The 20,371-nt window shown below is 33.4% G+C and overlaps 1 protein-coding gene across 4 annotated transcripts; it reads left to right on the top strand.

The window, feature by feature from the left end:
• The first annotated feature begins 2,284 nt into the window (after positions 1-2,284).
• On the top strand, positions 2,285-19,686 carry LOC148598412 (Golgi-associated plant pathogenesis-related protein 1-like). Of its 4 annotated transcripts, none has more exons than XM_088560183.1 (5): positions 2,285-2,419; positions 14,423-14,602; positions 15,024-15,387; positions 18,138-18,227; positions 19,281-19,686. In XM_088560183.1, the coding sequence occupies exons 2-5, from the start codon at positions 14,432-14,434 to the stop codon at positions 19,433-19,435; spliced, it is 780 nt and encodes a 259-aa protein (XP_088416309.1). In that variant the 5' UTR covers positions 2,285-2,419; positions 14,423-14,431; the 3' UTR covers positions 19,436-19,686. The 4 variants fall into 4 exon arrangements, with proteins under 4 accessions (XP_088416309.1, XP_088416310.1, XP_088416308.1 ...); XM_088560184.1 differs by lacking the exon at positions 2,285-2,419 and adding an exon at positions 4,307-4,414; XM_088560182.1 differs by lacking the exon at positions 2,285-2,419 and adding an exon at positions 5,802-6,192.
• Positions 19,687-20,371: the final 685 nt, after the last annotated feature.

Raw genomic sequence — 20,371 nt, 5'->3', positions numbered from 1 at the left:
AACAAAACAAAACAAAACAAAAAAAACAAAAACAAAACAAAAAAAAACACGCTTTGACATCAACATTTTTTTCTAGAACTTCTGCCAATCAGAACGACTTAAAACGTCCGATATTTCATTGAATCTACCAGAAATGTGTGTTGCATGATAGTATGTTATTTTTCAGTGTAGACAAAATTAAACTAAGCATCTGACCTGTCCCATAACCTTAGGAGACTTTTAAAGTAATTGTATTGATAATATGAACCACATACTGATTATCAATGTGGAAAATTAGGTTCTTGTTTTTTAGGTAGTCGCCCCATATATAAAAAGCAACCACTACCAGGAACAACAACAAAAACAATATGTCTTTGATAGTCCCATTCCCTGACCACTCTGCCGGCCAATTATCTTGGGCCCATTTCCCCCAGTAAAATACACCATGCAAAACCACAGTTTTTCTCCCAGCATTATCAGTATAGAGTTCAATAGAGTCAGCGGAGGCCCAATTTTCGTCGAAAATGACAGTGGTACCGTTGTAATGTTGTAGAAAGTAGTGCCAAATCTCGAGATCTTTTTTCATGGGCTTTGATAATTTCACTCCACATGTAGTGTCGGAGGGGGCGCCCTCGATAACCTAAAGCACCCATTATATCAGCTTTTGCTAGTTTAGTTCCCTTGCCTAACCCTTTTTTAATCATATTTACGAAGGCATACCGAACAGAACATTACTTCTCATATTATATTTTTTTTGTAACATTTTATGGGTTATTTCAAAATTAATTGAACAAAAGCTCTTGCATAAAAATAGGATGGTTGCTCCTGCATAACAAGTATTTCGTACAAAAAGGAGAAGACAAAAATGCTTATTTAAAAATGAACAGTCCGGTGAACCCAGATAAACCTGTGCGGGGTTACAGTACATAATACATGTGGCACGCGAAATTAACAAACTCCTCGGTATCTATGGTTTCACGGGTTAACAGACGGTTATTCACATTTTCACCGGTGATTGATAGTTTAATTCCGCTACATGCATCTATGGATAAGCAACCCGCTAATCCATGGATAGCGCTCGATAACCCACAGATAAAGGTAAATTAATTATCAATACCGTTTGCTATTGATAACTATTTCTTAATTATTCATTTAAAACGCCGTTATATGTGAATTAATTTACTAATTTTCCGTTCTCAATGGTTAATCAGATATCATGCTAAAACTTTTCTCTATAGAGAGCGGCATGGCCTTGTTACGCTATCTATGGGTTGGCAACTCGCTAACCCATAGATAACGCTCGTTAACCTATGGATAACAGCCGCTAACTCATAGATAATGCAAAACTAATTATCAATAGCGTTTGCAGTCGAGTACAACATCGTTCTTTGAATGGTGAGCTCTGTGACGGTGATGGTAACTCTTACTTCATTTCTGTTAACATTAATTACTTTTCTTTGCTATGAATGTAACTTTGTGGCTGTGTAATCCTTGTGGAAACTTTCTCTGTGCTAAGCCTTTAATTTCGTTACTTTGAACAGGAGGGCTGTCAGGGTTCCTCCGAAAAAGTGTGTGTGTGTATGTGGGGTGGGGTGGGGGGGTGGGGGGGGGCTACGACATGATTTACTATTTTTGTCAATTTTACAAATGAAAATGATAAATTTTCCAATAAAATAGGGGAGGTGCCAACCATCTACTTCCCGCTGGATTTGCCACTGACTTAATATCATAGACATTTAATTTATCATATTGTATACTAAGGATCCATTTTCAATCCGCTGACGTCCTTTCAATTGGGGGCGAAAGTAACGTTTGTGACATAGATACCATAACTACAACTAGCAAAATTAATTCTGTTTTGCACAGTAAGACTTTTAAATTTTCCCGTAATTTTCGTTTCCAAATATGCGTACACTTTACCTTTCTTTGACACCGACTTTAAAATAAGCACCCTCCATCCAAGTGGAAAAGCATTCTACTATTTGTTGCAGCATATCTTAGCTTATCGTATTTCTAACAATATATATATATATATATATATCCTTAAAGTTTTGCACAGTACCCTCAAATAGTCTGAAATCAAATCAATTTCAGTCCTGACTTCAAAATACGCTACTAACCCCACACAGCCTGTCCTTACCATAGCCCCTGTGACTGTCCAGTCCAAGTCTCAACAGCCCACACTGTCAATTTTATGTACATATCATTCAGTATTATGCCTGCCTGACTTTCTGCCTATACAACTACGTACACTCCATGCATTATCGGCCTATTTTAATGGATACAATATGCTTGGTTTCAGGATCTTTACATTTTTTCCTCAAGACTGTATCAGTAGCATCCGCGATGAAACCAGAATACATGTGCATGTAGTTGTGTACGAGATGCACTAAACAATCATTTACTCTTAAGTGGACATATTGCGAGCGTTGTCGAAAAGGTACAAGAATCTTTTCAAATTATAGCTTGATTACAAGAAAAACAAGAAATCCAGAATGATTTTTTATTCGCGGTATTTATTTTTATTTTTATCTCAAAGCTTATTTTTTTTCAAATAAAAAAAAGTCAGAATTATGGCTGCTGAAATTTTCCATGTAAAATTCACAGGACTGATGTTCTTAGAGGAATTATATTTGAATTTACCACAAAAATCGGTGAAAACGGACACAATTATTTTACCGTAATCGAGTTTTTATTTTTAAGGGTGTCTTCGTCAAGAAATTGTTTAACTATATAGCTGGGGTGAATTATAATTGACTTTTGCCATTTTCAGATCTTAACATTCCGTAGCTAGAAAAATTGGCAAAACATTATTTGGGTATGAGGAAAAGTTCGTAAGGATACAGGTGACACATTCAAGTGTATCCTCTATTTTAAAATAAATTGATTAACCATTCAAAGCCACCCCTACTCGACACAAATGTCAAAGGCCCAAAATATCTGTTCTACTTTTGTCATCTCTGCAGGAACTGTCAGAAGAACCGGTTCTGCAAAAACTTTTAAAAGATCTAGAGCCGTCTCGTGATGCAGTACTCCTAAATCTGCATATAATATTTTTAAGAGACTGTCCATTTATAGATTAGGCAGTTTATTATGATACGGATGGCACATTGTCATTTTTTTGTTCCAATTTACTATTTATATCATATGCATGTCCAATAGTACAATCTCTTTTTTAAATCGACAATCATTATGGATGGCCCACAAAATAATTTTAAAGTTCCCTTAACAATTTTTTTTACGTGCCACCTACTGCCTGACGCTCTCTTTATACGTCTTACAATTTAATAAACATTTAAAAATTCGATTTTGTCAGATCTCTCCCGCTTATGAACTATTTTTCTAACATTTATACGGATATTGTGGGACAAACAATCGTACATTTCATCATATATATATTTTGGGCATATTACAATGATTTTATTTTTTTTCTTTATTAAATAAAACACAACTTAACCAATAATTTGAAGGCTTAAATTTCAACTATTTACATTCAAGAAATAGTAACAAGCACGACAAACTATACAGTTAAATTTAAGCTCACTGTTTCGTATACAAAAGCCCTCATCGTATTATATTTTCAATTACATTGTATATATATACATAATGAAATATGTTACGAACATCATTTAAGTTGGTAGCTTGTAGAAACTTATTAATTCATACGGAACGATGGGTAGTGATTTGTGTGAACGGTGGGTATGGAATTTGGTTCTATATATTGTAGCAGAATAAGCATACAATATAAATATCAAAGGATTCCAATTTCATTTCGAACGGTTAAATAAAACAAATTTTCGCATTTACGAGCTACAACTTCTACTTTTACTTAATATATCAATATTAGTATAGCATGAAAATAGTTCGTCCTTGCTCACCAACAGGTAGGTAGAAATCGTATTTTAAGTTCGTAGATGCGAAGATTTGTTTGAATCATTTGACATCTACATGTGTGCCGATATATGTATTTTAAATATTCATAAAAGAATTTCGTTACCCACTTTAATCTATAAATATTATTGAACGTCGTTCCTGTGAAAAAAGTGACCTTCGATGCCCCCTTTTTCATGTGCACACGTGAAACGCTTCCGTGTAAACATATGTACGTGAATATGCACTTGGCACTTTACCTTTTTCCTGGAAGAAGTCGCTGTCATGTAATCTACCTTGACCTTAATTTTTCTGTTCTTTTGAACTATTTCACTATTTCAAAGATCTTATTAAACGACCCTGACCAAGTTAAATGCTGCGCGAACCGATGACATAATATTAAACCGGAACAAATCCCATTCTAGCCATGGACATACGTGTAACAATGGTATCTGATATTGATTTGCAGATAAGAAATTTTAAAGTCAGCCTAATAATTTCTCATATTTAAAACGAAATACTATGTAATAAAGAATTTGTTAATGTCCGTTGAAAAGAGAAAGCCGTAAGTTATTAAAAGTTGTTATTATATTCTGCTTATAGTTTAAACCCCAGTTTTCCAATTTCAAAAGTTAAATCTTTTATCCTTTTAGAAATAATATAGTTGTTTGTATTATATGGTGTTATATTAAAGCCAATGTTGGTTTTTTAATACATTTAATTGGCAGTTTGCTGGAGTTTGAAAGGTAGGATCGACTACATAGTTTTACCATCCATGGGTTTTACAATTGTTATATTAATTCAAAGAAAAGGGAAATTAAGAGAAAACTACGTATTTTTTTCTCTCTCAACGATTATATGTTTTTAGTCTAGTCTTTACAGGGGCGGATCCAAAGGATGGGTGGTGCAAAGAGTTGGCAATCTTTCTTTTTATTGGATAATTTGTCATTTTATGTGTGAAAAATGGTAAAACATGTCTTAGCACCTCCTTTTCTCGAGGAACCACGGTTGGCACGCCTCTTTTTTTAGTGTCTGGACCCGTACCTGCTTTATCCCTAGTTTATGTTCTTTTTGAAAACCCTTCGAATCTTAGTTCCCTTGACATCCCTTCAACATGAATATATATGCAATCGTTTATTGTGTTCAAATATTTGTAATTTGTTAATTGCTAATACAATGAAAAAAATTTCATTGATAACAAAAAAGGAAACTTTCGAACTGTATCTGTATGAAAAAAAAAATAAAAGAATGAAAAAACCACAATAGTAGAATAAAATAAATGGCATTCTGTTCAGAGGGATGTGATCTGTCGATTTACCTAAGATCAATGGAGGATACGTCAAAAGTACAAAAGGGATTAACTGAAAAAAACCCTTATTATTACGGTTGTAGTGTTAGAACCAAATATGTATTTTAAAATATGGTGTAATGATATTTTGCTCATTTGAGCGATAAAGAAAAAAAGGAAGAGAAAAGGGAGGGCCCAACTACCGGAATCAACACTGGATCCACCACTGAGTTTTATTAAAAAGATTGAATGCAACACATGGATACACAGAATTGTCAATGTTTCTGATTTGATGTTACAAAAGCATATAAAATGGTTTTTTAAGCTGTATTAGTAAGACAATTAGAAAAGTTAATGTATGCTGGTGTTTTTTTTAACATTTCACTCTGGTAATATGAACCACCATTTGTGGTAATTTTCAGATTAACAGACTGAAATGTATAATACAACACTAGTTCGTATTGTATAAGACACTAAAATATTGCTATTATCTTAGTAGGAGTTGCACAATTGTAAACAATCAGTACAGTTTGATGATCCTAAGTATTTTTAAGTTCCAAAATGTATTCAAAACAGCCGACAGGAAGCAATACTAATAACCGTCTGGTAACAAGATCAATTAGTTACCAAGGTTTATAACTAGTTTAATACTTTTGGTTACTACAAAAATACTTAGTCTGGTAAACATTAAGGAAGATGAGGAAGACCTGGACAAGAAAATCTACAAACACGGAGAAGCTACACGTAGTAAAAATAATTTTATGTATCAGTGCATTTCTCTGAGGGACGTTTTTTCAATTTGATCTAGTTTGTCTGAAAACTTTTTTTGTAAATACCTAAATACCGAGAAAGATATCCTATTTCGCCATACTGAATACGAGACCCATCCGTTCAGATTTACTGGTAAATCCATTTACAGGGTTGATTTTTTTGTCACGTTTATTCCTGGAAGTCCATTGTTGTCTTTTTTTAATGATCTATATCTGTACCTATAAAGGTGAAACACAGTCTTTAATTTTCATACCTGGAACTGATTTTGTCAATATACTTGAACGGTAAGTGACATATTTTTCTACGTGATTTTTTTTGTAAACTTAATATACCCGTTCTTAATAAATAATATTATTAGTATATGTGAGAATTTAAAGAACATAGTGAAATAGTTTTTTGGTTTTAAATTTCTGACTATATTTAACTGGCTAATAATAAAATGCGTGCAATTACTGTTTTTGTTTCAAGAAGTTAAGCCTCGCGTACATATACATTGAAGTAAGTATTTAGAAAAGCTAAATATTTTTAGGTCCAGGCGAATGTTCTTCTTGTATGCGTCAGAGAACCACCTACCCCATTTCATTATCATTTCATCATCAAAACCAAGTACCTTTGCCTCGGTTGGCCACCTATAGGAAAGGATTGAGTCCTAAAATGTCCCTTTTCTTGTAACATAGTAGGAAACTGGTACCTGGTCAAGTTAGTTACATCAAAATGAGTCAAAAAGTTCGTTTTGGGGTACATGTAGTTGCTATATCTTAATTGTAAGTTACGTTTAAGGTTTCGAATTGGAGAAATAAGCTGGTCACTTAGGCTTTTAATGATAAGCGTAGTGAAACTTTGTTGTTGATCGATCTTTGAGTTACATAAACTAGTCTGCAATATCTCGCTATTTCTGTCAGAATGGAATTCAACCTCTTAAAGACATACAACATGGATACATGGTCGAGATTTAGAGTCGGGCGCGAATTCTCCTACTCTTAGCAAACCAAAAAAAAGGCTAAACCGAATGCTGCTTAAAATAAACATGATTCGAAATTCAAAAAAAACAAAACAAACATCGGGTAATAGGGTAATTACCAGTAAACACATGAGGAGGGATAGGGAAATTGTGACATGCGCATCGGGTTTGCATTGCGTACTTTGTCTCATCCTTCTATCATTTTACCGACAATCATTGCTTTTGTATTGTCCTCCACATTTCGTAATTTGTGATAGTGACTGAGGGCAGCAAGGTATGACGACACAGTCGATGGGGCGTGGCATGTTTGTGATTGATAGGAAATGATATAAAGAAAATGATAAAAGGGAGCAAGCCAAATTATGTCTATACCGTACACTGCTGACTGAAATAATGGCTGTAGAGACAATGCAAAATATAACTGAGGAAAAAATATAATGTCAACTTAAAAGCTCACTTTGTTTTACTTAGTCATATTTTGACCATATCAAAACTTCAAATGTTCATTAAAAAACAAATTTGTCTAAGTCAACACAAAAATACGATGTCTTACAACATTAAAGCAAATTAAAAAAAAACAAACAAAAAAAAAAACAAAAAAAAAACAAAACAAAACAAAACAGAAAAAGAAACAAAAAAAAAAACAAAAACGAAAAAAAAAAAACAAAAAAAACCACGCTTTGACATCAGCATTTTTTTCTAGAATTTCTATCAATCAGAACGAATTAAAACGTTCGATATTTCATTTAATCTACCAGAAATGTGTGTTGCATGATAGTATGTTATTTTTAAGTGAAGACAAAATTAAACTTAGCATCTGACCTGTCCCATACCCTTAGGAGACTTTTAAAGTAATTGTATTGATAATATAAACCACATACTGATTATCAATGTGAAAAATTAGTTTCTTGTTTTTTAGGTAGTCGCCCCATATATAAAAAAAGCAACCACTACCAGGAACAACAACAAAAACAATATGTCTTTGATAGTTCCATTCCCTGACCATTCTGCCGGCCAATTATCTTGGGCCCATTTCCCCCAGTAAAATACACCATGCAAAACCACAGTCTTTCTCCCAGCACTATCAGTATAGAGTTCAATAGAGTCAGCGGAGGCCCAATTTTCGTCGAAAATGACAGTGGTACCGTTGTAATGTTGTGGAGAGTAGTGCCAAATCTCGAGATCTTTTTTCATGGGCTTTGATAATTTCACTCCACATGTAGCGTCGTAGGGGGCGCCCTCGATAACCTAAAGCACCCATTATATCAGCTTTTGCTAGTTTAGTTCCCTTGCTTAACCCTTTTTTTAATCATATTTACGCAGGCATACCGAACAGAACATTATTTCTCGTATTACATTTTTTGTAACATTTTATGGGTTATTTCAAAATTAATTGAACAAAAGCTCTTGTATAAAAACAGGATGGTTGCTCCTGCATAACAAGTATTTCGTACAAAAAGGAGAAGACAAAAATGCTTATTTAAAAATGAACAGTCTGGTGAACCCAGATAAACCTGTGCGGGGTTACAGTACATAATACATGTGGCATGCGAAATTAACAAAATCCTCGGTATCTATGGTTTCACGGGTTAACAGACGGTTATTCACAATATCACCGGTGATTGATAGTTTAATTCCGCTACATGCATCTATGGATAAGCAACCCGCTAATCCATGGATAGCGCTCGATAACCCACAGATAAAGGTAAATTAATTATCAATACCGTTTGCTATTGATAACTATTTCTTAATTATTCATTTAAAACGCCGTTATATGTGAATTAATTTACTAATTTTCCGTTCTCAATGGTTAATCAGATATCATGCTAAAACTTTTCTGTATACTAAGCGGCATGGCCTTGTTACGCTATTTATGGGTTGGCAACTCGCTAACCCATAGATAACGCTCGTTAACCTATGAAAAACAGCCGCTAACTCATAGATAATGCAAAACTAATTAATAGCGTTTGTAGTCGAGTACAACATCGTTCTTTCAATGGTGAGCTCTGTGACGGTGATGGGGAGGTAACTCTTTACTTCATTTCTGTTAACATATATTACTTTTCTTTGCTATGAATGTAACGTTGTGGCTGTGTAATCATTGTGGAAACTTTCTCTGTGCTAAGCCTATAATTTCGTTACTTTGAACAGGAGGGCTGTCAGGGTTCCTCAGAAAAAGTGTGTGTGTTTTAGTGTGTCTGTGTGTGGGGGAGAGGGGGCTACGATATGATTTACTATTTTTGTCAATTTTACAAATGAAAATGATAAATTTTCCAATAAAAACGGGGAGGTGCCAACCATCTACTTCCCGCTGGATTTGCCACTGACTTAATATCATAGACATTTAATTTATCATATTGTATACTAAGGATCCATTTTGAATCCACTGACGTCCTTTCAATTGAGGGCGAAAGTGACGTCTGTGACATAGATACCATAACTACAACTAGCAAAATTAATTCTGTTTTGCACGGTAAGACTTTTAAATTTTCCCGTAATTTTCGTTTCCAAATATGCGTACACTTTACCTTTCTTTGACACCGACATGCACCAAACAATCATTTACTCTTAAGTGGAAATATTGCGAGCGTTGTCGAAAAGGTACAAGAATCCTTTCAAATTATAGCTTGATTACAAGAAAAACAAGAAATCCAGAGTGATTTTTTATTCGCGGTATTTATTTTTATTTTTATCTCAAAGCTTATTTTTTTCAAATTAAAAAAAAATCAGAATTATGACTGCTGAACATTTCCATGTAAAATTCACAGGACTGGTGTTCTTAGATGAATTATATTTGAATTTACCACAAAAATCGGTGGAGACGCACACAATTATTTTACCGTAATCGAGTTTTTATTTTTAAGTGTGTCTTCGTCAAAAAATTGTTTAACTATATAGCTGGGGTGAATTATAATGGACTTTTGCCATTTTCAGATCTTGACATTTCGTAGCTGGAAAAATTGGCAAAACATTATTTGGGTATGAGGAAAGGTTGGTAAGGATACAGGTGACACATTCAAGTGTATCCTCTATTTTAAAATAAATTGATTAACCATGCAAAGCCACCCCTACTCGACACAAATGTCAAAGCCTCAAAACTCCCAAAATATCTGTTCTACTTTTGTCATCTCCGCAGGAACTGTCAGAAGAACCGGTTCTGCAAAAACTTTTAAAAGATCTAGAGCCGTCTCGTGATGCGGTACTCCTAAATCTGCATATAATTTTAAGAGACTGTCCATTTATAGATTAGGCAGTTTATTATGATACGGATGGCACATTGTCATTTTTTTGTTCCAATTTACTATTTATATCATATGCATGTCCAATAGTACAATCTCTTTTTTAAATCGACAATCATTATAGATGGCCCACAAAATAATTTTAAAGTTCCCTTAACAATTTTTTACGTGCCACCCACTGCCTGACGCTCTCTTAATACGTCTTACAATTTAATAAACATTCAAACATTTGTCAGATCTCTCCCGCTTATGAACTATTTTTCTAACATTTATACGGATATTGTAGGACAAACGATCGTACATTTCATCATATATATATTTTGGGCATATTGCAATGATTTTATTTTTTTCTTTATTAAATAATACACAACTTAACCAATAATTTGAATGCTTAAATTTCAACTATTTACATTCAAGAAATAGTAACAAGCACGACAAACTATACAGTTAAATTTAAGCTCACTGTTTCGTATACAAAAGCCCTCATCGTATTATATTTTCAATTACATTGTATATATATATTTAATGAAATATGTTATGAACGTCATTTAAGTTGGTAGCTTGTAGAAACTTATTAATTCATTCGGAACGATGGGTAGTGATTTGTGTGAACGGTGGGTATGGAATTTTTTTCTAAATATTGTAGCAGAATAAGCATACAATATAAATATCAAAGGATTCCAATTTTATTTCGAAAGGTTAAATAAAACAAATTTTTGCATCTACGAGCTACAACTTCTACTTTTACTTAATATATCAATATTAGTATAACATAAAAATAGTTCGTCCGTGCGCACCAACAGGTAGGTAAAAATCGTAGTTTAAGCTCGTAGATGTGAAGATTTGTTTGCATCATTTGACATCTACATGTATGCCAATATATGTATTTTATATATTCGTAAAAGAAGTTCGTTACCTACTATAATCTATAAAGATTATTGAACGTCGTTCCTGTGAAACAAGTGACCTTCGATGCCCCCTTTTTCATGTGCACACGTGAAACACTTCCGTTTAAACATATGTACGTGAATATGCACTTGGCACTTATCTTTTTCCTGGAAGAAGTCGCTGTCATGTAATTTACCTTGACCTTAATTTTTCTGCTCTTTTGAACTATTTCACTATTTCTAAGATCTTATTAAACGACCCTGACCAAGTTAAATGCTGCGCGTACCGATGACATAATATTAAACCGGAACAAATCCCATTCTAGCCATGGACATACGTGTAACAATGGTATCTGATATTGAATTGCAGATAAGAAATTTTAAAGTCCGCCTAATAATTTTTCATATTTAAAACGGAATATTATGTAATAAAGAATTTGTTAATGTCCGTTCAAAAGTGAAAGCCGTAAGTTATTAAAAGTTGTTATTATATTCTGCTTATAGTTTAAACCCCAGTTTTCCAATTTCAAAAGTTAAATCTTTTATCCTTTTAGAAATAATATAGTTGTTTGTATTATATGGTGTTATATTAAAGCCAATGTTGGTTTTCCAATACATTTAATTGGCAGTTTGCTGGAGTTTGGAAGGTAGAATCGACTACATAGTTTTACCATCCATGGGTTTTACAATTGTTATATTAATTCAAAGAAAAAGGAAATCAAGAGAAAACTACGGTAGTTTTTCTCTCTCAACGACTATGCGTTTTAGTCTAGTCTTTGCAGGGGCGGATCCAGAGGATGGGTGGTGCAAAGAGTTGGCAATCTTCCTTTTATTGGATAATTTGTCATTTTTATGTGTGAAAAATGGTAAAACATGTCTTAGCACCTCCTTTTCTCGAGGAACCACGGTTGGCACGCCTCTTTTTTTAGTGTCTGGACCCGTACCTGCTTTATCCCTAGTTTATGTTCTTTTTGAAAACCTTTCGAATCTTAGTTCCCTTGACATCCCTTCAACATGAATATATATGCAATCGTTTATTGTGTTCAAATATTTGTAATTTGTTAATTGCTAATACAATGAAAAAAATTTCATTGATAACAAAAAAGGAAACTTTCGAACTGTATCTGTATGAAAAAAAAATAAAAGAATGAAAAAACCACAATAGTAGAATAAAATAAATGGCATTCTGTTCAGAGGGATGTGATCTGTCGATTTACCTAAGATCAATTTGTTGGAGGATACGTCAAAAGTACAAGAGGGATTAACTGAGAAAACCCTTATTATTACGGTGGTAGTGTTAGAACCAAATATATATTTTAAAATATGGTGGAATGATATTTTGCTCATTTGAGCAATAAAGAAAAAAAGGAAGAGAAAAAGGAGGGTCCAACTACCGGAATCAACCCTGGATCCGCCACTGAGTTTTATTAAAAGATTGAATGTAACACATGGATACACAGAATTGTCAATGTTTCTCATTTGATGTTACAAAAGCGTATGAAATGGTTTATTAAGCTATATTAGTAAGACAATTAGAAAATTTAATGTATGCTAGTGTTTTTTTTAACATTTTACTCTGGTAATATGAACCACCATTTGTGGTAACTTTCAGATTAACAGAGTCAAATGTAATTTATATACCTGGAACTGACTTTTCAATATACTTGATCGATAAGAGACATGTTTTTATATGTGAAATTTGTTTGTAAACTTGTTTTACCCATTTTTATGAATACTGTTATTAGCGGTTGTGAGAATTAAAAGACATAGTAAAATAGTTTAACTCTGAACACGTACGTCTTTGGTTTTAAATTTCTGACTATATTATAATTAAGAAATAACTTTCATTTCTAATCGTCAAACTTATAAATCCCTATCACACCGTGAAGCGATACAAATGACCGTACGTGAACATATAGACAATATATGTAAAATGTTACTTTATCGTGCACTGAGTATGTTAAGAGTCATCTTGTACTACTGCTTTACAGACCATTTTATTTGCGAGGAAGGGGCCAGGGTTTTATTGTTGAGTTAGAAATTATTTTCACACAGGCCGAAAAATAATCATTTTTTTTCAACAACAGCCCGATTTGAAAATTTTTATTGAAAATCTACATTGTTAATTAATAGAGGAAATTTTGAATCATTTTTTTTCATTCCATAGCAGAGGAAAACAAATTGTTGGCTAAAATTGGAATACTATTTTTTTTTCAAAATAATCCCAGTCCCAGTATAAAAATAGATGGTGCCTAATTACGTGTGTTTAACTTACAATCGAATATCAGTAAAATTCTACTGACATTCCGTGTGACTCTTCGATAAATAGTTGTTCATGATCCTTCAACAGGAAATATATGAAGAATGTAATAAAAAAACAAGATACCTTATATGACTGAAGTGTGGGACAAAGGGACATGGGGAATGTGGAGAGTTAAAAGTTTACTCCATAGAAGAGCTATTCGTATACCAACTTACAGACATATCTGCATTTCAGTATGATTATGAATTATGAAGTATTCATTGTCACCAATCAAGTTTGTGTTGGCAAGGGAGGGAAAGTAAAAACTATTTGTATCTTCGAATTAGTTTGACTTTAGTCATTAAATAACGATTAGGAAATATTCTTAATTCAGTTATTACTCCAAATATTGGATAAACCGATACATGAATTTTTGGAAAACCGATCTTTTTTTATTTGTCCTGAATTTCATGGAATCGTATTGTAATCAATGATTCAGTGTTCCTTCCGTAGATATAAAATGTCATGCAATGTTTTGACCTTCTGAAACTTTTCAATTTATTGTGGTTTTTTAAACTCGCTTTAAAGTTATTGTTTTGATACTTTCATGCTCAAACATGGCGTCTGGTAAAAAAACCTTCTTTTGACTTCTCATATTAGTAACGTATAGATTGTTGATTCATTCGGGTAATACATGTATTTACATGTGCATGATTTATTTCCCATTATCAGAGCGAATTCCCTCCTCTTGTTAGAAGACATTATGAAAAAAAACGACTTTTTGACGATCAAAATTTTAAGATTCTCACGATTCAAGATATATTCCATAATGGACTGCATTGAACCCACACGGGTTTATCTGCGTTTATCGTTGTTCATTTGTTAAGAAAAATAGATATTTAGTGTAAATACTCGTTTACAGGTGCAGCCATTTGATCTTTATGCGAAATGTTTTGTGAATTTAATATTAAAATATATGACCCATAGAATTTAAAACGATCTTAGATAGGTCATACGACAATTCAATTGAAATAAATTAAAACAGGAATAATAATAATAATAATAATAATAATAATAATAATAATAATAATAATTTCGGAAGACCAATACACTGCAAAAATATTTGAGATAACTCATCATGCAAAATAAATATTTCGCTGATATGTTTTGTTATCATTTCATCAGGTCTAAACAATGTCTGTCACCGGGAAATCTGTAAAAACGAAAACCAGTACGAAAACAGTCGGGTCTAAGACGACTACGACGATCACAGTAGAGGAAACATACACATATTCAGATGGAAAGACTGAACTCAAAACAAGAGAAATGACTGTTGAAGGGCCACCACCTTCAAAAGAACAAATTGTAAGATATCAGTATTATTGTTAAAAAAGGAGGAACGAATGGAGTATCTTGCATAACCCATAAATTTTTAGACTTTTCGTGAAAGAAATTCAGGTTTTCAGTTTCTTAGTTGTAAAGATCAACTACAAATATAAACGACTTCACACGCATTGTTGAATTGTACATAACGCGTTCATCAGACCTAGTTGAATTTCAAAAGGAGTGTTTTACCTTGAGATCAGTTGTGCAAACTTCATTGTTTAAAAACCCATATCGTACCTAATCAAAATACTAAGCCTTGATTTATCCTTGTTTTGACGATGTTACGCAGTAGTATAAGATGTTATAGATTTTTGGATGATCGGACTCCGATAATATTGGTACATTTGTCTGTAACAGGCTAAAACAGGTTGAGATATATATGCAGTAAATTGTTTTTCAGAAAGCTTTTGTTGACGCCGGTGATGTCGACGATGAGGCAATGAAAAAGCTTAGCATTTCTGATGTACCCAACGCACAAAATAAAGGCAGCAGACCGACACCTACAACAACCAGTTCGGAACCAACTCCCATTGTGCCCCCTGGTGAATACGCAAAGCAAGCAGTAAAGGCTCACAATGAGTTCCGGAGTAAACATGGCGTACCAGATCTTACACTTGCTTCAGATCTGTCCACAAAGGCACAAAAATGGGCAGATCATCTCCTAGCTACGAATACTACAGGGCATAGTCCAAAGGCCGATAGAGACAATATAGGAGAAAACATAGCCTACATGATGGGAACCAGTAAAGATTTAGATTATGATGGTAAATTATTTATTATATGAGGGAGGCAATGGACTTAAGGTTAGTGAAGCTAGAAACACGAAGTATTAGATACACTTATTAACGACGTAGACTCCATTCCATTCACCATATTTTTCGAGTTTGTTTAGAATATTTTCTTGACAAAAATTCAAGACGGGGAAGGAGTCATGGCCATCGCCACTATACATTACCACATGATGTCTCCATAGATGGTCTCCTTCCTTTCCTACAAAAAACTCTTGGACTTCATTATATTAGAACCAAACACTATTCTATACCTCTCACTCTAATACACCCCCTTTACAAAACAAGTCTTGACACTCCTGTTTCCGACATTACCTCACCATTATACAGACTTGTTGCGATCATTTTGGATATTTGTTTCCACAGACTCTTTAAAAGTGTTTGTGTGAAAGGTTAAGATGACGAAAAACGATCATTTCGACACAAAAACGTTTCCAACAAAATTACCCCATATTTCAAACACAAATCGATACCGAATATTTTATATTCCAATTCTTCACCCATTGCATTCAAAATTTTCAATTATAAAAGGCTGTTGCAGAACCTCCAGATAGAGGACTTCAATGTTAAACCACCTGACTGTTCATGCAAAAACTCTCTATTCAAATATTGTCGTTCTGGTCACGTCGTTAAGGGTGATTAAACCATAATCGAAAACGAATCTCTGCGTAATATCCTTTATAAAGGTCCTAAGTACCGTGAACCACGGTCCATAAATTGGAATTATAACTTTAAAGTACATGACAAATATGTTGTCGTACCAGCAGACAAAGCCTAAACAACATTGTTTTTGTCTAAAAACGTTTTACATCCAATGTTTATTATCTGAGGTAGAGGTTGAAAATATTATCAGTAATAATACATATACTGCTACCACACTCTACAAAGAAGAGAAAAACAATCGTGGAAAACCATAAATCTGTGCTATCCTCTATCTCTCAACCAGGGACGATGATTGTGATTTACCGTCTATGTACTGGATTTCTAAACTCCACAAGAATCCATACAAACAACGTTTCATAGCTGGATCTGCAAAACGTATCACCAAACTTATTTCAAAACTTTTAACTTCTATACTCACAACTATCAAAGAGGGTCTGCAGTCCTACCACAACACTTGTTACTCCCGTAGTGGTATTATCCTTCGGGGATTTGATACATCGCATCTACCCTAACGAACTTGAGATAAAGGATACTACAGACACTGTGAAGTCAACCCCATATCTTGACATACACTTAGAAATCGATGATAAAGGTAAACTATTGACCAAAGTTTACGACAAACGTGATGACTTTTCATTCAGAATTGTCAACATTCCTTTCATCTGTGGCAACTTCTCTTCAGCACCTGAGTATGGACTGTTCATATCACAAATCATACGTTATGCCAGAGTCTGACGAAACTACGCTGATTTTTTGTATTACGCTAGAATTCTAACAAATAGGCTTCTTGAACAGGGTTATATTGCTACAAGATTGAAGTCATCACTACAGAAGTTTTATGGTCGTTATCATGAACTGGTTGATCGTTATGGTGTATCCATCTGCGACATGAAGACCGATTTATTCAACGTGTCACGGTTTTCTTTTCCTCATTTGTCTACTCCGGACTTGACGTTTTATGAGTAAGTCAGCGGGTATTTCTAGAAAAGCAGAGGATGCTTACCCTACCGGTGCACCTGGTCCATGCTCCCAGTTTTCAGTGGAGTTGCTCATTTGCTTTTGTTATTTTGTATGCATGATTTTGGTTACTTCACGTTCTTTGTTGTTTATGTCTATTTTCCATGTCTGGCTTTTGTCCATGGATTACATTCTTTTGATTACCGCTATAACCTTGGTTCCCATGATTAAACTTTCATCAATCGGAAAACGGAAAGAAACATTTTAAATATTTGAAAAAAATTATTGGTCGAACAGTTTCCGGTTCGGTGTAGAATGGAGGGTTTTGTCAAGATTCCTCAGAGCGAAAGTAGCTTTTGTTTTGAAAATGTCAGAGAAGTTCCGATCGAACAACATAGCCGTCTATGAAATGTTTTATTGTTTGTTTTTGTTTTTGTTTTTTTTTTATCAAAGTTTAACTATTTGAAAAGCTTTAATAGATTGTAGTGTTTTCCATTGACGAAAGTTTCTCAAATTTAGAAGAATTTCTGTACATTCAAGGGGGTACCTACATGTACATCTCTAAAATTTATTTGGCTACCTTGAAAATTTTGTATTCAGTGTTTTACTACGATAAAAGATCATATAGTTACTTCATCAAAAAATCTTTTAATCACTAAGATGCTTTGAGTTTAAAATCAGAATGCCACAAAATAAAACGTTCTTTTCCTGGGGTGTTATGTACCCCTTTAGTGCGAGTTCCGCTCGCTCATTAAAAGTAAATTAAAATAGTACCACTTTCAAAATTTATTACGCATACATTGTATTAGTATATACACATTTGACCCAACTAGATATACATATTCTGTAAATGTATTTTTTTGCGGTGTACTAATTTTACTATTTTTGCGGTGTACTAATTTTACTATTTTTGCGGTGGACTGAACAGCGCGAAAAATAGTACCCGTGAAATTGATTTTTTTGTAACATTAATCATTTTTTTTAAACCTCGTATCGATACCCGCGAATACGGTCATTTGACAGAATCTGCGAAAATTAGCAACCGAAAAATATTAACACATTTATATTAATCAGATTGATAAAAAGTGCCTTTTTCTCTGTTATAGCTGCAGCGGCCACTGCGTCTTGGTACAGCGAGATAAAAGAGTATGGATCTTACTATGGGAAGGAACCACCACCATTTGGATCTGTGCCAGGTTAGTACATGAACATACAACCAATACAAAAATAAATAAATAAATAAATAAAATAAAAGTGGCGCCCGTGTTACTGTAGAACAATTGTTTTATGTGTGATTATTTTGGTTATTTCATGTTCTTTGTTACGTTTGTGTATTTTCTTTGACTCATCATTATCCCTTTAATAAGTTTGTTTTGATTACCTTTTAAGTCCTGGTTTCAATTGATTCCTATACTTATTGTTTTTGTTTGGTAGGAAAAGCTCTTGAATAAGAGTGAAAAAAGTATTTTTTTATTAAGGTTTCTATCTATTAAACTTCAGCATAACATAGTTGTTTTCTGTTGTTGTACATGTTTCAATAAATAGAACTTGTGTGTAGAAGAAGCATAACGAGCTTAAAAAAATAACTTTCCCATAATTTATTTGACCTATTTAACGACACAAAACGACCAAATTACTCAAATTATTGGTAAACTATTTTCGGGCATTTAAAATTAAATGAAAAAAAGGGTACTAGAGATATATCAAAATTGCGGGATGCGTGGGCGAAGATGAGCTGATTTCCGTGTTTTATTCTAATACTCTGTTTACAAAAATAACCATACAAATTGAACACATCTTCTAGCGTTTAAACAAACAAAATCTTGACTAGTGTTACATTGTTTTTTTATACAGTACTATATTTCTAAGAATAAATTTCTATCGGACGATCGCCTCATCTCTTTGAAATTTTCTAAAACAAAAAACCAAAAAAAAAACCAAAAAAAAACCAAAAAAACCCCCAAAAAACAAACAAACAAACAAACAAACAAACAAACAAAAAAAAAAAACACAAATTTTACGATTTCATATTTTCCCAATAGCCGATATCAGCTTACATTTTGAGTGAAAGTTGTATGAATAAGAAATATACAATCTCTGATGAAAACGAAATTACCCTTTTAATTCTCTTCAGAAGGCCTGTCAGTTTAAGAGAGAGACTTTTCACAAAAGCCTCCATTTTAATACGGTCATAATTAAACCAGGTGTTGAAAAAACTTAGAATTTAATTGTATACCCAATCTTTTCAGCATATGGACATTTTACCCAAGTGGTTTGGAATGGTACAAAGGAAATGGGTATTGGAAAAGCCAGAGGAAATGGAAAAGTCATTGTGGTGGCGAACTACCGTCCTGCTGGAAACATGATAGGCAGCTATTCAAAGAACGTTTTTAAGCCAAAATAAGGCGTGGAATACATAAACGATGTACAACGACTTAGTGCGAGTTTTCTAACCAAGATGTTTCATAGCCAAAAGGACGTGTTTAAACCGTAGTCGACAATCATTCCATTTTACTTATATCAAACAATTTTTATGATAATGTATTTTTTAATTGTTGATAATTTTTTGAAAAAAAAACTGTTATATTTACATACTTATTTTAATGATTGTTAATGTTGAGTTTTAAATGTAATAATATAAATTTTTATTTGAAATTTTGAGTTCATACAATTTGTACAAAAGCAACACAAAGTTTGAAAAGTTTCTGTCCATATTAACCATTGTTTGTAATCTGTGTCGTCAAGTCATCTCATTTACCCTTTAAATGTTGATCCACAACATTTATAGTTTAAATGAAATTGGATGAAAACTTCACAAGACAATTACATTAAAACAGCTGACACATTCAAAGAAAGTCTCAAATTGGTCTTGTTTTTCTTGATTCCATCTACCAAAGATGAAGATGTTTTTCTACATATATACGGGTTACATATTCTTCATAAATATTCTTATAGAAGATGTTTCATTATTGTACAGTACCTGAACCTATCCATACAACAAAAATTGCGATCTGTTATTGATCATAGATCAGTTTCCGGTCAGTCAACGGTCTGTCAAACCGATCCATTAACCTAATGATTGCATCACGTGACCATAGAGCTGTCAATGTATTTTACGGTTTTTGTTGTTTTCTTTGTCAAGTTAACACATATTTACATAATGTAGTAGATTTAAACATTACTTTATGCGTTTATTTTACACTTAAAAAAATTAAACAGATTTAACGTCATTTTACATTACAAAATTGCGATCAGGTCGGTCACCGGTCATCGGTCTTCGATCCGTCAGCGATCAATCAGTCAACGGTCCTCGATCTGTCAAATTGTTGCGCGGATCGGT

The sequence above is a fragment of the Perna viridis genome, chromosome 14 (genome assembly GCF_037379345.1).
Source record: "Perna viridis isolate PV_CMFRI_1.1 ecotype Kerala chromosome 14, ASM3737934v1, whole genome shotgun sequence".
Classification (NCBI taxonomy): domain Eukaryota; kingdom Metazoa; phylum Mollusca; class Bivalvia; order Mytilida; family Mytilidae; genus Perna; species Perna viridis.
Note: the sequence above shows the minus strand (reverse complement) of the source record. Positions and strands in the feature narration are given on the sequence as shown.